The sequence below is a fragment of the Paramormyrops kingsleyae genome, chromosome 4, assembly GCF_048594095.1.
Source record: "Paramormyrops kingsleyae isolate MSU_618 chromosome 4, PKINGS_0.4, whole genome shotgun sequence".
NCBI classification, from domain to species: Eukaryota; Metazoa; Chordata; class Actinopteri; order Osteoglossiformes; family Mormyridae; genus Paramormyrops; species Paramormyrops kingsleyae.
Genome location: NC_132800.1, coordinates 21,517,173 through 21,530,476, shown reverse-complemented (window position 1 = coordinate 21,530,476; position 13,304 = coordinate 21,517,173). Strand labels below are relative to the sequence as shown.

Genomic DNA, 13,304 nt, shown 5'->3' with positions numbered 1-13,304 from the left:
ACCCCGGACCATGTGCTCTACACCCTGCTCAACTCACGGGTAAAAGCTCGCTCTTTCATGACAGCCTGGTTTCATATCCCAGACCCGGATCCTCAGAGGAACTTAGTGAGACCTTCTTTCTTTGTTTCCTAATGAACTCCATCCTTTTTAAGAGCTGGAACCATTTTGTGTGCTGCTGTTCTAAATGCAGACAATACCACATTTCATTCAGCGGTCCCTGCAGTCCAGAGAGTTAACTGCTAATTAAGGAAATGGGCTGAATGTAAGACCTGAAAGGCTGCAGACTTGGAATTTGAATGGATTTCTCTTACCTGTCTAGGGTGCGATAGCCAGCTCACTGACCTGCCTCCAGCTGCATAAGCGGGCAGAGAAGATCGCCGCCCTGCTGGCCGAGCGAGGCCACCTGCAGGATGGGGATCACGTGGCACTGGTTTATCCCCCGGGTAAGCTTCCGCAGCCCTCTGTCTTATCTGATGCCTACTGTATGTGATACCATGTAAGTTGTGTGTGTTTATTCATGAGACAAGCGCGTTCATTAACATGTGGGGCATGTGACGGCTGTATTCCCTCTTTTCTGGGATATCACTGACTGACAGGCAGGTTCACATGTTCTGCTGCTTAGATGGTGTCCAAATTTCCATACCCCTGTACCTAAGGCGCTCTGTGATGCGTGAGAAACGCCGGCGGTTTACCTGGGAGACTCTGGGCTTTCATCTGGCACCTGACAAGCCTTTTGATATGCGAGCGGTATTCTCTCCGAGTCTCCGCGCTCTGCCGTGTCTGCATCCCGCATCCGTGTCTTCGCAGGGATCGACCTGATCGCCGCCTTCTACGGCTGCCTGTACTGCGGCTGCGTGCCCATAACGGTCCGGCCGCCTCACCCGCAGAACATTGCCACCACCCTGCCCACCGTCAAGATGATTGTGGAGGTAGGGTGGAGAAGAGTAGGGGGGGGGGATGGCTTTTCAGTTAAACGGGGGGTAGTAACGCACGCGTGTCTGTGATTGTGTTCACGCACGCACATGCGCCTGCGCAGGTGAGTCGCTCTGCCTGCGTGATGACGTCGCAGGCCATCTGCAAGCTGCTGAGATCCAAGGAGGCGACGGCGGCCGTGGATGTGAGGACGTGGCCGCCCGTCTTGGACACGGGTGAGACCGCAGCCCTCAGGACTCGCCGCTGCCCCCTTCGGTTTAGACACACACACTACCGGCCTCTTCAAACATGCATAGAGTCACACGCATCATTTCACATTAATCCATTCAGGCAGTGGGAAAATTCTGACTGAAGACGTACCACGATGGTACAATAGCAGTGGACCCTCCTAAGATTGTCACTCTCCTAAGATGCTGTTCCTTAAGTGCTACGCCACCTACTGGGCCTCACCTCTTAGCTGCACTCAGAGTGTCACTTCTATAGCAGCTATTAACGGGAAATGTTTTTGCCTTCCTCCCCAGATGATTTGCCAAAGAAGAAGCCCCCACACTTACACAAGCCCTCGAACCCGGACACCCTGGCCTACCTGGACTTCAGCGTGTCCACCACCGGCATGCTTGCTGGAGTAAAGGTAGCTGACGCACAACTCCCATCATCCGTTCGCATGTTGACACGCTTCTCACCAATAGGGGGCGCTGAGGAGGACTGGCCTCCCATGTTCACCTCCCCTCCTGGGTGGATCTCCAGGATTTATGGTCTGTCTGTAACATTTATCTGTGGATTATCAATTTACATGGAAGCTTGTCTTCCGCTGTAGTTCTGCTGCTCAGATTAAGCGATTCAGGGCTCTTCTGATTGGCTGGATTCAGGGCTCTTCTTATTGGCTGCTGGCATCTCCGCGGCTCAGTCGTCAGGAGGATCTCCTACCTCTTTAAAGTGCAGCCGTTTTCCGAGGTTCAGTTAAAGGGGCTTAAAATGTGCTGAAGAACTATTTCCTTGGGACATGGAACAGATCCGCGGGGACCGGAGAATGGAGCTGGGCGATTTTATTGCATCCCTGGGGCAACAGGAGCGGGAGCTGCCCGACTGTGCAGAAATAGCTGTTCTGCTCTAGCAAAAACAAACTGGGAGCCCTTGTGAGCCAGACCGTCACTTCCAGGCTCTCTCACTCCCTCTCACTGTCTCTCACTCTCTCTCACTTACTCTCTCACTCTCTCTCTCTCTCTCTCTCTCTCTCACTCCCTCTCACTCTCGCTCACTCTCTCACTCCCTCTCACTCTCTCTCACACTCACTCTCCCTCTCTCTCCCTCTCTCTCACTCTCTCTCGCTCACTCTCCCTCTCTCTCACTCCCTCTCACTTTACTTTCCTGGTGCGGGTATTTGGGTACGTTGGGTGGGTCTTGTGGGGGGAGGGTGGTCCCTGGTGGAGGGTGATTACATTTGGATTGTCTCTCTTGGGTGGGCTCTACCCCCTCGCCATCATTAGCCACTCCCCTGTTCCTGGCTCCCTACCTGGAAACGTCCATGCTCTCCCTATGCCCCAGAAACAAGGCCGATGGATGTGCCGCAGTTCTGTGTAGACCACGCCCAGAGCTTAGGGCGTGCCTAGCTGCCTCGTGTCACCTTAGCCTGAACGAGACTGGTCGTGGTCAGTCGTACTGCCAGGCCACGAGCCGTGCTCTCGATTAGCATAACAAACGCGGACCGCGTCACACCGCAAATACCGGACTTCCTCGGCGGACGAAGCCCCTAATTGATTCAGAAGTGGTGTTCAGAATATAAATATCAGCGCAAAGAAGAGGGGGAGAGCAGGACACGAATTAAGAAGTGCGCGTTAGGTGTTAGAGGCCATTGTTGCCAGTTAACTGGCGTGTTCGTTCTGATTAGCCGTTAGCTGCGGTTCGCTCTCTTTAGCCTTTGGCGCTAATAGCGTGTATCCCATCCAAAAACGGTTTCTTTCAAAGCCTGTTCTTCGGCCGGCGATTTCTAACAGTGGCCAGGCTCTGGATTCGCTGGCAGAATGCTGGGGGCGTGTCCTCCCTGAAAGCACATAGTGCATCTGGCTGCATTTCAGCGCCGTGCCTGTGCTTTGAATGCCGTTCGGCCCCCGAGGCATTGGCTCCAGACCCGGACACCCTACCAGAAGGTCTCCCTCCATTGCCGTTCTGTATCGTGCCCATTTTAAGCTGCGGAATTATATCTCTTCGCCTGAACCAGACTGTCTACCTTTATCTGATAACATGAGCTGATACCCATCATTCCCAGCGTTTGATTGGTGTACCACTGGCCTGTTAGATAAGAGGTTATCAGAAATATACTCAAGTGTGGCCTTCCTTTAAAATGGCAGAGTCCTCTCTGCCTGCGTCCCGCACCTAGATGCTGTAGCCCTTACATTTACATTTACATATGTAGCAGACTCTCTACTCCAAAGCAATGTGCAAGTGAGGCAAATGGCACATGTATGACAAACCTATGCGCTGCCGGGGAATTAACTAAGGACAAGTGCAACCACACAACATCTTTCAGTAAGTCTCTTTAATGTGCTGAAGCTACGGATATAGATTTCGATATGGAGAGACATGTCACTACCAGTATTGTAGGAGTACCATGTGTGTTTGGGGGGGGGGGAGGGGGAAGGTTCAAGGTCGATTTGTATGGTTGCCAACTTTGGTCACATGGCTAGTGTGAGATTTTCAAGTCAGCACAAGTCTGCACACACATTTACTGTTTATGTAACAGTTTTTTTTTACCTTGTAAACAATCTGTAGGGTTTGCAAACTACCCCAACGCTTTTAATGTAGCTAATTTTAGGTTTATAACCGAATAATATAGATTTGTCATAAAGATTTCTTGTATGAGCATGAGAGTCTGAAAGCGTGAGTGTCGTGCCAGATGTGGGAGAGTTGGCAACCTACAAATGTTGAAACCAAAGCTATATCCTTTCCTGAAGCTCTGCATTGAGAACATTCAGGGAACATGCAAAGGTGTCAGGCTAGTAGGGGAAGTTTAAAAGCGTCTTCTCAGTCTCTGTCCTCCACCTAGATGTTGTTGTGTTTAAAGGCGTCCTCTTCGTCTCTGTCCTCTACGTAGATCCTGTCACGCTTTAAAGCATCCTCTTGGTCTCTGTCCTCCACCTGGATGCTGTTGCGCTTAAAAGCATCCTCTTGGTCTCTGTCATCTACCTGGATGCCGTTATATTTAAAAGTATTCTCTTAGTCTCTGTCCTCCACCTGGATGCTGTTGCGCTTAAAAGCATCCTCTTGGTCTCTGTCCTCCACCTAGTTGCTGTCGTGTTTAAAAATGTCCTCTTGGTCTCTGTCCTCCACCTAGTTGCTGTCGTGTTTAAAAATGTCCTCTTGGTCTCTGTCCTCCGCCTGGATGCTGTCGTGTTTAAAAGCTTCCTCTCTGTCTCTGTCCTCCACCTGGATGTTGTGGTGCTTAAAAGCATCCTCTTGGTCTCTGTCCTCCGCTTGGATGCTGTCGTGTTTAGAAACATCCTCTTGGTCTCTGTCCTCCGCTTGGATGCTGTCGTGTTTAGAAACATCCTCTTGGTCTCTGTCCTCCGCTTGGATGCTGTCGTGTTTAGAAACATCCTCTTGGTCTCTGTCCTCCGCCTGGATGCTGCCATGATTAAAGGTGCCCTCGGTCTCTGTCCTCCACCTAGATGTCTCACACTGCCACCAGTGCCTTCTGCCGTTCAATCAAGCTTCAATGTGAGCTGTACCCCTCCCGAGAGGTGGCCATCTGCCTGGACCCCTACTGTGGCCTGGGCTTTGTCCTCTGGTGCTTGTGCAGGTGAGAATCCCCCCTTCCATTCCTTTTTAAACCTGTGTCCTTCTCCACCCCCCCCCCCCCACCCTCGTTTTATCAGATAGAGAACAGATGGAGCAGTGAACAGCCCACCGGCAGATCACATGCACTTTATGGCGTCGATCTTGCACACTGCCCCGGACGATCAGCGATTCGTATAAACAGCCAAGACTCAGTCACTATGTAGCCTTACTGAATACCAGCGGGACTCAAAAACTGCACCCCACCCAAGATTGGCTGAGATTCGTAAAAGCCCCCCCAGGCCCAGTTACTCCTCAGACAGCCTCCATACCTCCAGTACAGGTCCAGAAATAAGAGGCTGACTTTCCTGGGGGTTACATTTTTACTCCTCGCTTACTGACAATGGATGATTAAAATGAGGAGAACGTCTCTCTACACGGTGCACAGCCGTGACCGACCGTCCCTCAGCTCGGCTCTGAAGGTCCTCCCCTAACATCTGTGCTAACGGGGACATCAGCCATGGGTAGCGCCCACGAGTGGCGCCGCTGCAGTGAAACGGTCCCACTGCTTTAAAGCCTCTGCGCTCCTGTGATTGGTTGTCTCTCCCCACGCCGCCCCTCCCCACGCCGCCCCTCCCCACGCCGCCCCTCCCCCCACCTCCAGGGGGCTGCGGATGTTATTAGAGCAAACTCACTAAAAGTTTTATATGGAAACATCTCAGCAGGTGCAGGAACTCTGAAAGTGCTGCCCCCCCCCCCCCCTGGGTCCCGGGGGCAGTGATGTGCGTTACACCCCCCTCCTCTCTCCTGTGCAGCGTCTACTCCGGGCATCAGTCCATCCTGATCCCCCCCTCTGAGCTGGAGGTGAACCCCGCACTGTGGCTGATGGCGGTGAGCCAATACCGCGTGAGGGACACGTTCTGCTCCTACTCTGTCATGGAGCTGTGCACCAAGGGACTGGGCCTCCAGACGGAGCTGCTCAAGGTACGATGTCCATCTCTCCTCTGAGCATGACTGGGGGAGCGGCCCATGCTTGATTAGGGGGTGTCTCGGCACTAACAAGCCCGTGCACCCCTTGACATGTATGGCTGGAATCCACCCCCCCCTCCTTAGGTCCTCCCGTTGGTTCGTTCCGAAAAACACACAGTGTGACTGGCTGGTATGTTAGAAAGCTTCCTCGCGCCGGTCTGAGAGCCTCGGAGGTGATTCGGAAACCCGGGGCACGTTCACCGCCGAGCGCAGCCAGCCCGCCGGGGATCCGCGGCACCAAAGGGCCCTTGCTTGGCATTTTGACGCCGTCAGATTAACTTCTAACCAAAATTTTCGGTCTCTGTGTTAAAAATTGTCGCTCGAGCTTCATTGATATTTTTGAAACATTTTAGGTCCATTTTTTAAAAAAATACTTGAAATCCACATGCATTTTCTTGTTTATCAGCTATGAAAAAGCTTTTATTAATGCCTGAGTGACTATTACTTATAGAGTGATGTTTGATTTAATGCTGATGCATTTGGGGATTCAAATTCAAAGCGCTGTTAAAAACAGAATCACTGTTAAGTGATATGCTTTTGTGAACTATGTGAGAATGATTGGATCCAAGAATTTCAGACACTCCTCAGCTCCTTGGTATGGCCTCCATCTGCATGAACTGCATAGCTGGACATTGCCTGTCCCTGTGGACTGTACCATTTAAACTGCAATCCCCACCCCCCCTAGACTCGAGGATTGGACCTGTCCCGCGTGAGGACCTGTGTGGTGGTAGCTGAGGAGAGGCCTAGGATAGCCCTGACCCAGTCCTTCTCCAAGCTCTTCAAAGACCTGGGCCTCCACCCACGTGCCGTCAGCACCTCCTTCGGCTGCAGGGTCAACCTGGCCATCTGCCTGCAGGTGGGTCCCAAGCCCCGCCCCCCATCCACAAGCTCCTCCCCGCACATACAAGCCCCACCCCCTCCCCACCCACTGTCTCTCCATCTGTCTGTTGGAATGTTCTGAGTGCATTGTGAGTAAGAAAGACCCCATGGGGATCGAATGGCATTCTGCCCAGTTGCAGCAATGAGGTGCCAGTGCTGCCCTCTTCAGGTGGAAAAATGTCATTGTCAAGTCTTTCCTTTGTTTTATGTTTTCCTCACCGTATTTTTTTTACTGCAGTAATATCATGGTTTTTTTCCATATTTCTGTGGAAATTGTCAGACAGCGGTGCTTAATAAAAGAGATTTACCGGTTATGGTGTAATTTATGAGTGTAACAAAGACAATCAGGTTTGGCTTTCTTCAGTACTTTATTCTGGCTATAGGTTAACTTCTCTCGCTCACTGTCCTCACATTTTCATTTGGATAATTGTAAGATTGTTATAATTATAGACTGATTTATGGCTCCTGTATTTGTAGAGTAACTTGCGCACCCTGTCATGGTTAAGATAAGGAAGAGACAAAGTTAACGCCTGAAAAAATGTTTCTTGAAACTGCTGGAGGTTCACAATTGCAGAAATGAGCATCCAGAAACTCCCATCTGCCACTTGTTATGACTTGTTTGAAAAAAGTGCACTTAATGCCCTGGGGCAGCAATCATTAAAATCCATGTAGTTGTTTCTCACGCCAAAGTGACAAGTGAAACGATCCTGGTTTCTGCATTGCCACCACGGGGGCTCTTGGTCCCCTAATGACCATGACTGGTAGTTAACCTAGACTGAGGTGATCCTGAGAGGGCAATAGGTCAACAGAATGACTTTGGGGGGGGGGGGGACTCCATGGGAGGGACCCCCTTTCTCATCCTAAACACCATTTCTATAATATGATTATTACCCACATAGCACACTGGTGAAGAACGGCAAACAAATTAATAGGATATTTTTTAAGATTGTGTGCTTGCTTAAAAAGCCTCACCGTTCATTAAGAAATGTGTGTTATGAAATACGAGAATATAAATCATATGTTTAGTAGACTGTAAATGCCAATAATCTCTAGATGAATATCAAAAACGCTCCTGTAGTTCACAGTATTAGTTTCATAACCGAATGTGATTTAAAAGTGTATAATTTAATATGTCTGCCAGATGCATAATGATGTAGATGTAATTTCATTATTTTCACACTGTAAACACCTGTTACTCCAGTAAAAGGGTCGTAGTTGAGTTGTTGAGCAGTTTAACACACTAGAGTAGCTGGATGCCGGCATGTGTTTGGTCTGGCTACTCCAGATGAACTGGAGAGCTCTTTTTGTTTCACATTTCTATATTTGACATTTTTCGTTTTTCTTTTATTTTTATCTTTTCCCCTGGCTTTGTTGCATAATCTCCACCCACATCTCTCATACTTGGTTTTGTCTTCATCCCCCCCCCCCCCCCCCCCCTTCTTCCCTCCTCCTCATCCTCAACATCCTCCCCCGCTGCTTTAGCCTCACAGGCTGGGGACGTTTGCCGAGCAGGTAGGGACTTCTACCTTCCTTTATTGTGCAAATAATACGCAGCAGGTTCAAAAGCCAGGGCATGATGGGATTGAGGGTAGCGAGCTTCGGCGGGGGGGGGGGGGTGGGGGCTTAAGGATGCAGGCTGTACTCCTGGGGGTGGGTAGCAGGTGGGGCTGCACTGGTGACCGAAGGGGTTAAGGCTCTGAGCGCAGCAGGGGCGCCGCCATCCTACCTTCCGTAATCGGTAATCGATAAAAATGTCTGCGCTGCTGAAACCTGGCGCAAGGATAAAATTGCGTACCAAAGCTGCCAATATTCCCCCAATCTCACAGGACTCAAAGAGGCAACACTTTAGCTATTTGTATTTTCATGAAGTGAAAATGCATTAAAATAAGATGGGTGTGTATATCCATTATATCTGTATGTGGTTCACGCTTGAATCGGTTGCTGCTGCTCTCTCTGCACGGAGTGGTTTTGCCTACGCTGAGGATAATGGGATCCCAGCGCCGCTGAATGACAGCCTTTGCTGCGGCCAGCAGGTCTGCCAGACTGGGAATAGTTCTGCTGCCTCCAGGGGTTATTTTTAGATGGCGAGCTTGAAACGTGGAGGTGGAGAGCATGTGACCGCCTGAGGGCCAATCGTCTCGCACGGAGCTGCTGGATGTTAGCACGGGGATTTGAGGTAGTGGCGGGCAGTAGGATAACCGGTCGACCATTAAAATGTGTTCAGTGACTGCTGTTAATTTGGCCTAGTTTCCATGAGAACCAACTCCATTACGGTTGCTGTTATACCAACCATGACGGCACATTGGTCTAATGCTGTTCTCCTTCAATGATTGTCTTGTTCTAGTTACATATAGTGCATTTTTTTAATGCGGTAACTAGACCCCGGTTCTCCAGCAGGTCCATTAACCCTGTGCTGGTGTGGGGTGGCTCATCTAGTTATTTTTACCCCGTTTCCCGAGGACCTGGACCGGCCTACTCGCCTAACGCTGGGCTAGCCTCTCGGCCTGCTAACACCAGGCTTAGTTTGTCTGTTTATATTAATCCACTTAATTTTATTGTTTATTTTTTGGTTTTTCATTTCGGTTGACTTTTAAGGGACAACTATGTGAATATACCGTGTTACTGTTTGTGCTGCCCCTCCGGCGTGCCCAGAAGTGTTCTGGTGTTGACTTTGGCACTGGGGAAACTGGCAGTAGTGATGAGAGGTGTTGGGGGGTTGGGGCAGGGTGAATTTATTCAAACCTTAAAGGGAAAGGATGCTGTTTGGTTGGAGTGGGGCATAAGGAAGTGTGACTGTAGGTCCCGTTGACCTGAAACTAGACATTGCCCCGTTCATTAATGTCAACTTTCCAGTCCACCTTAACTTTCATCAGCTGCTTGTGTTTTTTATTTGTTTATTTGTTTTGTTCTCATATTCTGGACCTAAAGTAGCTCCTGAACGTTAAGGTCGCTCAGCCATCCACCCTTCGCTCCTGTGTCCGTTCTTGGGCTGCTCCCCACTCCGCTCCCCGAGCACACAGGATTGGGCATCTCGTGCCCCGTTCTGCGCCTGGGCTGTGCGGGTGTGGCTTCCCCGAGCACTAGCTGGCTGATGCTCATGGACGATGCCTGGTTGTGCTGGAGACAGACGTGGTCTGCTGACTGTGGGCTCCTCTCTTGCAGGGCACTTCAGGACCGGATCCCACCACTGTGTATGTGGACATGAGAGCCTTGCGACACGACCGGTGAGTGTCCAGACGCTCCTACTGTAACAGTTTACCATTCAGAATTAACTTTGGTTTTTGCCAGAATAGTCATGGGAAATTAGATTTTTACTCCCTTGGTTTACCATTATGGTTTTACTAATACCTCTATCCTCACTGGTCAGTTTTACTAAACCCCCTATATTCACGGTTACTAAACTTTCCATCTTCACACACCATGCAGTTTTGTAAGCCATGGATGATCCTGTTTCATTTTTTAAGCTGGACTTTCCTCTGCCTTTGTTCTCTGGGAGACTGCTGGCGATGACATCATTTACCAATAAGATTGGGCCGCAGGCTGCCATAAATGTAGCTTTTATGGTCCCGGATGTACGATCGAAAGAGGGTCGTTGGGAGGGATTCAGGCTTGGTGTTCTCTTGCCTGGGCCACAGTCACACGCTTTGGACCTTTAGGGTTGACGGTGTTATTGAGAACTCTCGATTAATCACCTCCCTGGGTGGTGATAATGAGTGCAAGAAAAAACACGGTGAACGTAATGTAAGAGGGGCTTAGATTCAGACACACCATGCTGAAGCATATGCCTAGACACCAGTGATGTCATAAACGTGTGCTGTGCGTTGGAGATGAGGAATGCCAAAGGGAGATAGCGTCCGTGAGAGTTTCAGACACGCACTGTAGGGTCGCCGACTTTGGTCAGCTGACCGGCGTGAGATTTTCAGTTCGAGACAAGTCTGCGCACACATTTAAATGCATGTAAGAATTTATCACCTTGTAAATTGTCTGTAGGGTCTGCAAAGTACTCGAACAGTTATGATGTAGCTAAATTTAGATTTATAACGGAATAATACAGATTTGCCGTAAGATTTCTTGCGTAAGCATGATAGTCAGAAAGCCTGAGAGTTGGCAACCCTGACCGTGGGGGGGGGGTCATTCCTCTAACTGGGTAGCGACCTTCTAATGGTTCTGCTAGGAGAACTAGGATGTTCTGGAATTCTTTCTGGATCCATGAAATGTCCTGAGTTGAGCTCTGCTTTATAGTCTTTGTGCTGGGTGTGTCTTCCAAGATAAACTCCATCACAATTGTGGTCCAATATTGTGTTATTAATTGTTATGAGCCATATTTGAGTGTTAAGATGATGTACCTTTGACGAATGGCAGCCACAGCTATTGCAGCTGACGCGTTCTACAAAAGCAGGATCTGTTTTCACAGATCTACACTGCTTTCTGTTTTAAAAGTTTTTAAACAAAAGCAATTTCCATCCACACTGAAACGAGCGAAAACATATATGATGTAGCTATTAACCTACATTGGGCATGCGAATTGACACAGTCACCAGTAAGTTGGTTTCTTTTTGCACAAATATGTAGCATTCACGCTGTGTAACACGCTGTTTACCTGGTAGCGATAGCATTATGGACAGCAGCTCTTCCATATTTGTCATGTTGGAATACTATTTACTTCTGTGTAAGGCGACCAGGTGACCAATCAGGCAGTGAGTGGTTGTAATAGTGGGATCAAATCACGTAATGAGTGGGGGACCAGTTAGGGCGCTTTTAGAGTTTGCTTAAAGTCTTCGTTTTCACTCATCCACACTGCAAGGCAACACAAAAATGAAGTTTTCAGAAGTCTACAGCTCTGAATACATGTTTAAAAGTCAATGTTTTCAGTAGATGAAAACTCTGGGGTAGTGTGGATGAAAGGCGAAAACAGAGACTAATGTCTTTATTTTTAAATGGAAAAAGTAACAGAGTGGACATGGGCTCAGATACCAACCCCAGCTGCCATGGTTGACCAATGCTTTGAAAACTATCATCAGTGCAAATGCCACTTGTCATTCATCCATTTCTCTGCTGCACTAATCATTTAGTCAAATCACAGTTAGTCAAATCACACATGTTTGGCTCTTAAACACACAGAACACATTGAAACCTCTGCAATGACATTTCCCTGGATTGTCACTCACAATATGACAGGTGACCTTATACGAACAGACTTGCCAAGCTCAAACTGAGAGATTCTCAATATGATTGAAGTGCTCGTTACTGCATGACTCAATAGACGCTCCTCCACCAGAGACATGAGGAAGAGTGCAGCAGCATCACCTCCTAGATCCTATGTCCCTTTTTTCCCTCAGGGTCCGTCTTGTGGAGAGGGGGTCGCCACACAGTTTGCCACTCATGGAGTCTGGGAAGGTGAGCCGCACGTCGCTGTTTAATACACGTCGGAGATTCTGGATTGCCGGACTGCTCAGAACTTCGGCTCACATTTCTTGCTGTGTAGCGGTAGAATGACGGCGTCTGAAAACTTTCTAGATTTTGCCCGGAGTTCGGATCATCATCGCCAACCCGGAGACCAAGGGCCCATTGGGTGACTCTCACCTGGGGGAGGTCAGTGTCACACCATTAATGCCACATTGTGCCCCAGAGTCCGTCACAGCTGTTACCTGGTGGCTCTCTGTCCTTCGGGGATGTATTTGCATTAAGACAAAATGTCCCAAAGCGAGAAAAGGAAACTATTACGGGAGAAACTAACCTAATATGATTATACCGATGCTGTATGTGTTTCGTAATAAGCAGAGGGGGACAGATCATGCATTAAGTGCCTTGAAAGATGTAAAGAGAAGCTTAGACCTCATGACTGAATACAGATGCACTGATTTTATCTTGTCTATGTGCCCTTTTGTTGATTTTTAATCTGTGGTACTTTTAATCTGTACTTGGTATCCCAAGTGTGAAATACAAGGAGCCGGCCGGAGTGGAACAATGTCTCGCACTTATCTGTCCTCTGCAGATCTGGGTTCACAGCAGCCACAACGCCAGTGGTTATTTCACGGTATACGGCGACGAGTCTCTGCAGTCGGACCACTTCAGCTCGCGGCTGAGCTTCGGCGACACGCAGACGGTGTGGGCGCGCACCGGCTACCTGGGCTTCCTGAGGAGGACCGAGCTCACAGATGCCAGTGGTGGTGAGGACACTTGAGAAACCAGTATGAAAGGCCTTACCTGTTCATATGTATGGAGCTGGTAACTTGCCTCTGGTGTGTTTTCTTTAAAAGAAGCACTTAATGAGTGTCTAATGCCACAGGATTTCATGCTTCATGCCTCCTAATAAATCACACAGTCCGGAATGCCGGTTTGCCTGTCAGACAGCATTCCTTGTCCTCAAATGAGTGATGCCAGTAGACTTATCAGACAGCATTATTTCTTGTCCCGCAGAGAGGCACGATGCCCTCTATGTGGTTGGTGCCCTGGATGAAGCCATGGAGCTCCGAGGGATGAGGTACCACCCGATTGACATAGAGACATCAGTCATCAGGACCCACAAGAGCATCATGGAATGGTGAGTGGATTTTTACGGACCGGCATCCTGTGCTTCTATCGTTTCCCTGTGATCTTTGGCCATCACACAATTGAGGAACATCTTCTGCACTATGTGTGCAGGTGCAATACAGAGTGGAGTACTTTTTTCCTGCGTTTAATCCCTACAT

The 13,304-nt window shown here is 49.1% G+C and overlaps 1 protein-coding gene across 17 annotated transcripts in view; it reads left to right on the top strand.

Annotated features, from left to right (window-relative positions):
- LOC111840224 (disco-interacting protein 2 homolog C-like) overlaps positions 1 to 13,304 on the top strand; it is a 112,781-nt gene that overhangs the window by 95,498 nt on the left and 3,979 nt on the right. For 11 of the 17 annotated variants that reach the window (XM_072710850.1, XM_072710857.1, XM_072710846.1 and 8 more), the window contains 14 exons: positions 1 to 39; positions 320 to 443; positions 808 to 929; positions 1,037 to 1,148; positions 1,455 to 1,564; positions 4,599 to 4,729; positions 5,520 to 5,688; positions 6,419 to 6,589; positions 8,095 to 8,124; positions 9,775 to 9,836; positions 11,952 to 12,009; positions 12,130 to 12,204; positions 12,608 to 12,782; positions 13,033 to 13,156. The exon at positions 1 to 39 is cut by the window's left edge and continues 42 nt beyond it. In XM_072710850.1, the coding sequence (XP_072566951.1) occupies positions 1 to 39; positions 320 to 443; positions 808 to 929; positions 1,037 to 1,148; positions 1,455 to 1,564; positions 4,599 to 4,729; positions 5,520 to 5,688; positions 6,419 to 6,589; positions 8,095 to 8,124; positions 9,775 to 9,836; positions 11,952 to 12,009; positions 12,130 to 12,204; positions 12,608 to 12,782; positions 13,033 to 13,156 (1,502 nt within the window). The remainder of the gene's footprint in view (positions 40 to 319; positions 444 to 807; positions 930 to 1,036; positions 1,149 to 1,454; positions 1,565 to 4,598; positions 4,730 to 5,519; positions 5,689 to 6,418; positions 6,590 to 8,094; positions 8,125 to 9,774; positions 9,837 to 11,951; positions 12,010 to 12,129; positions 12,205 to 12,607; positions 12,783 to 13,032; positions 13,157 to 13,304) is intronic. The other 6 variants (XM_072710845.1, XM_072710852.1, XM_072710851.1 and 3 more) reach the window with 1 other exon arrangement.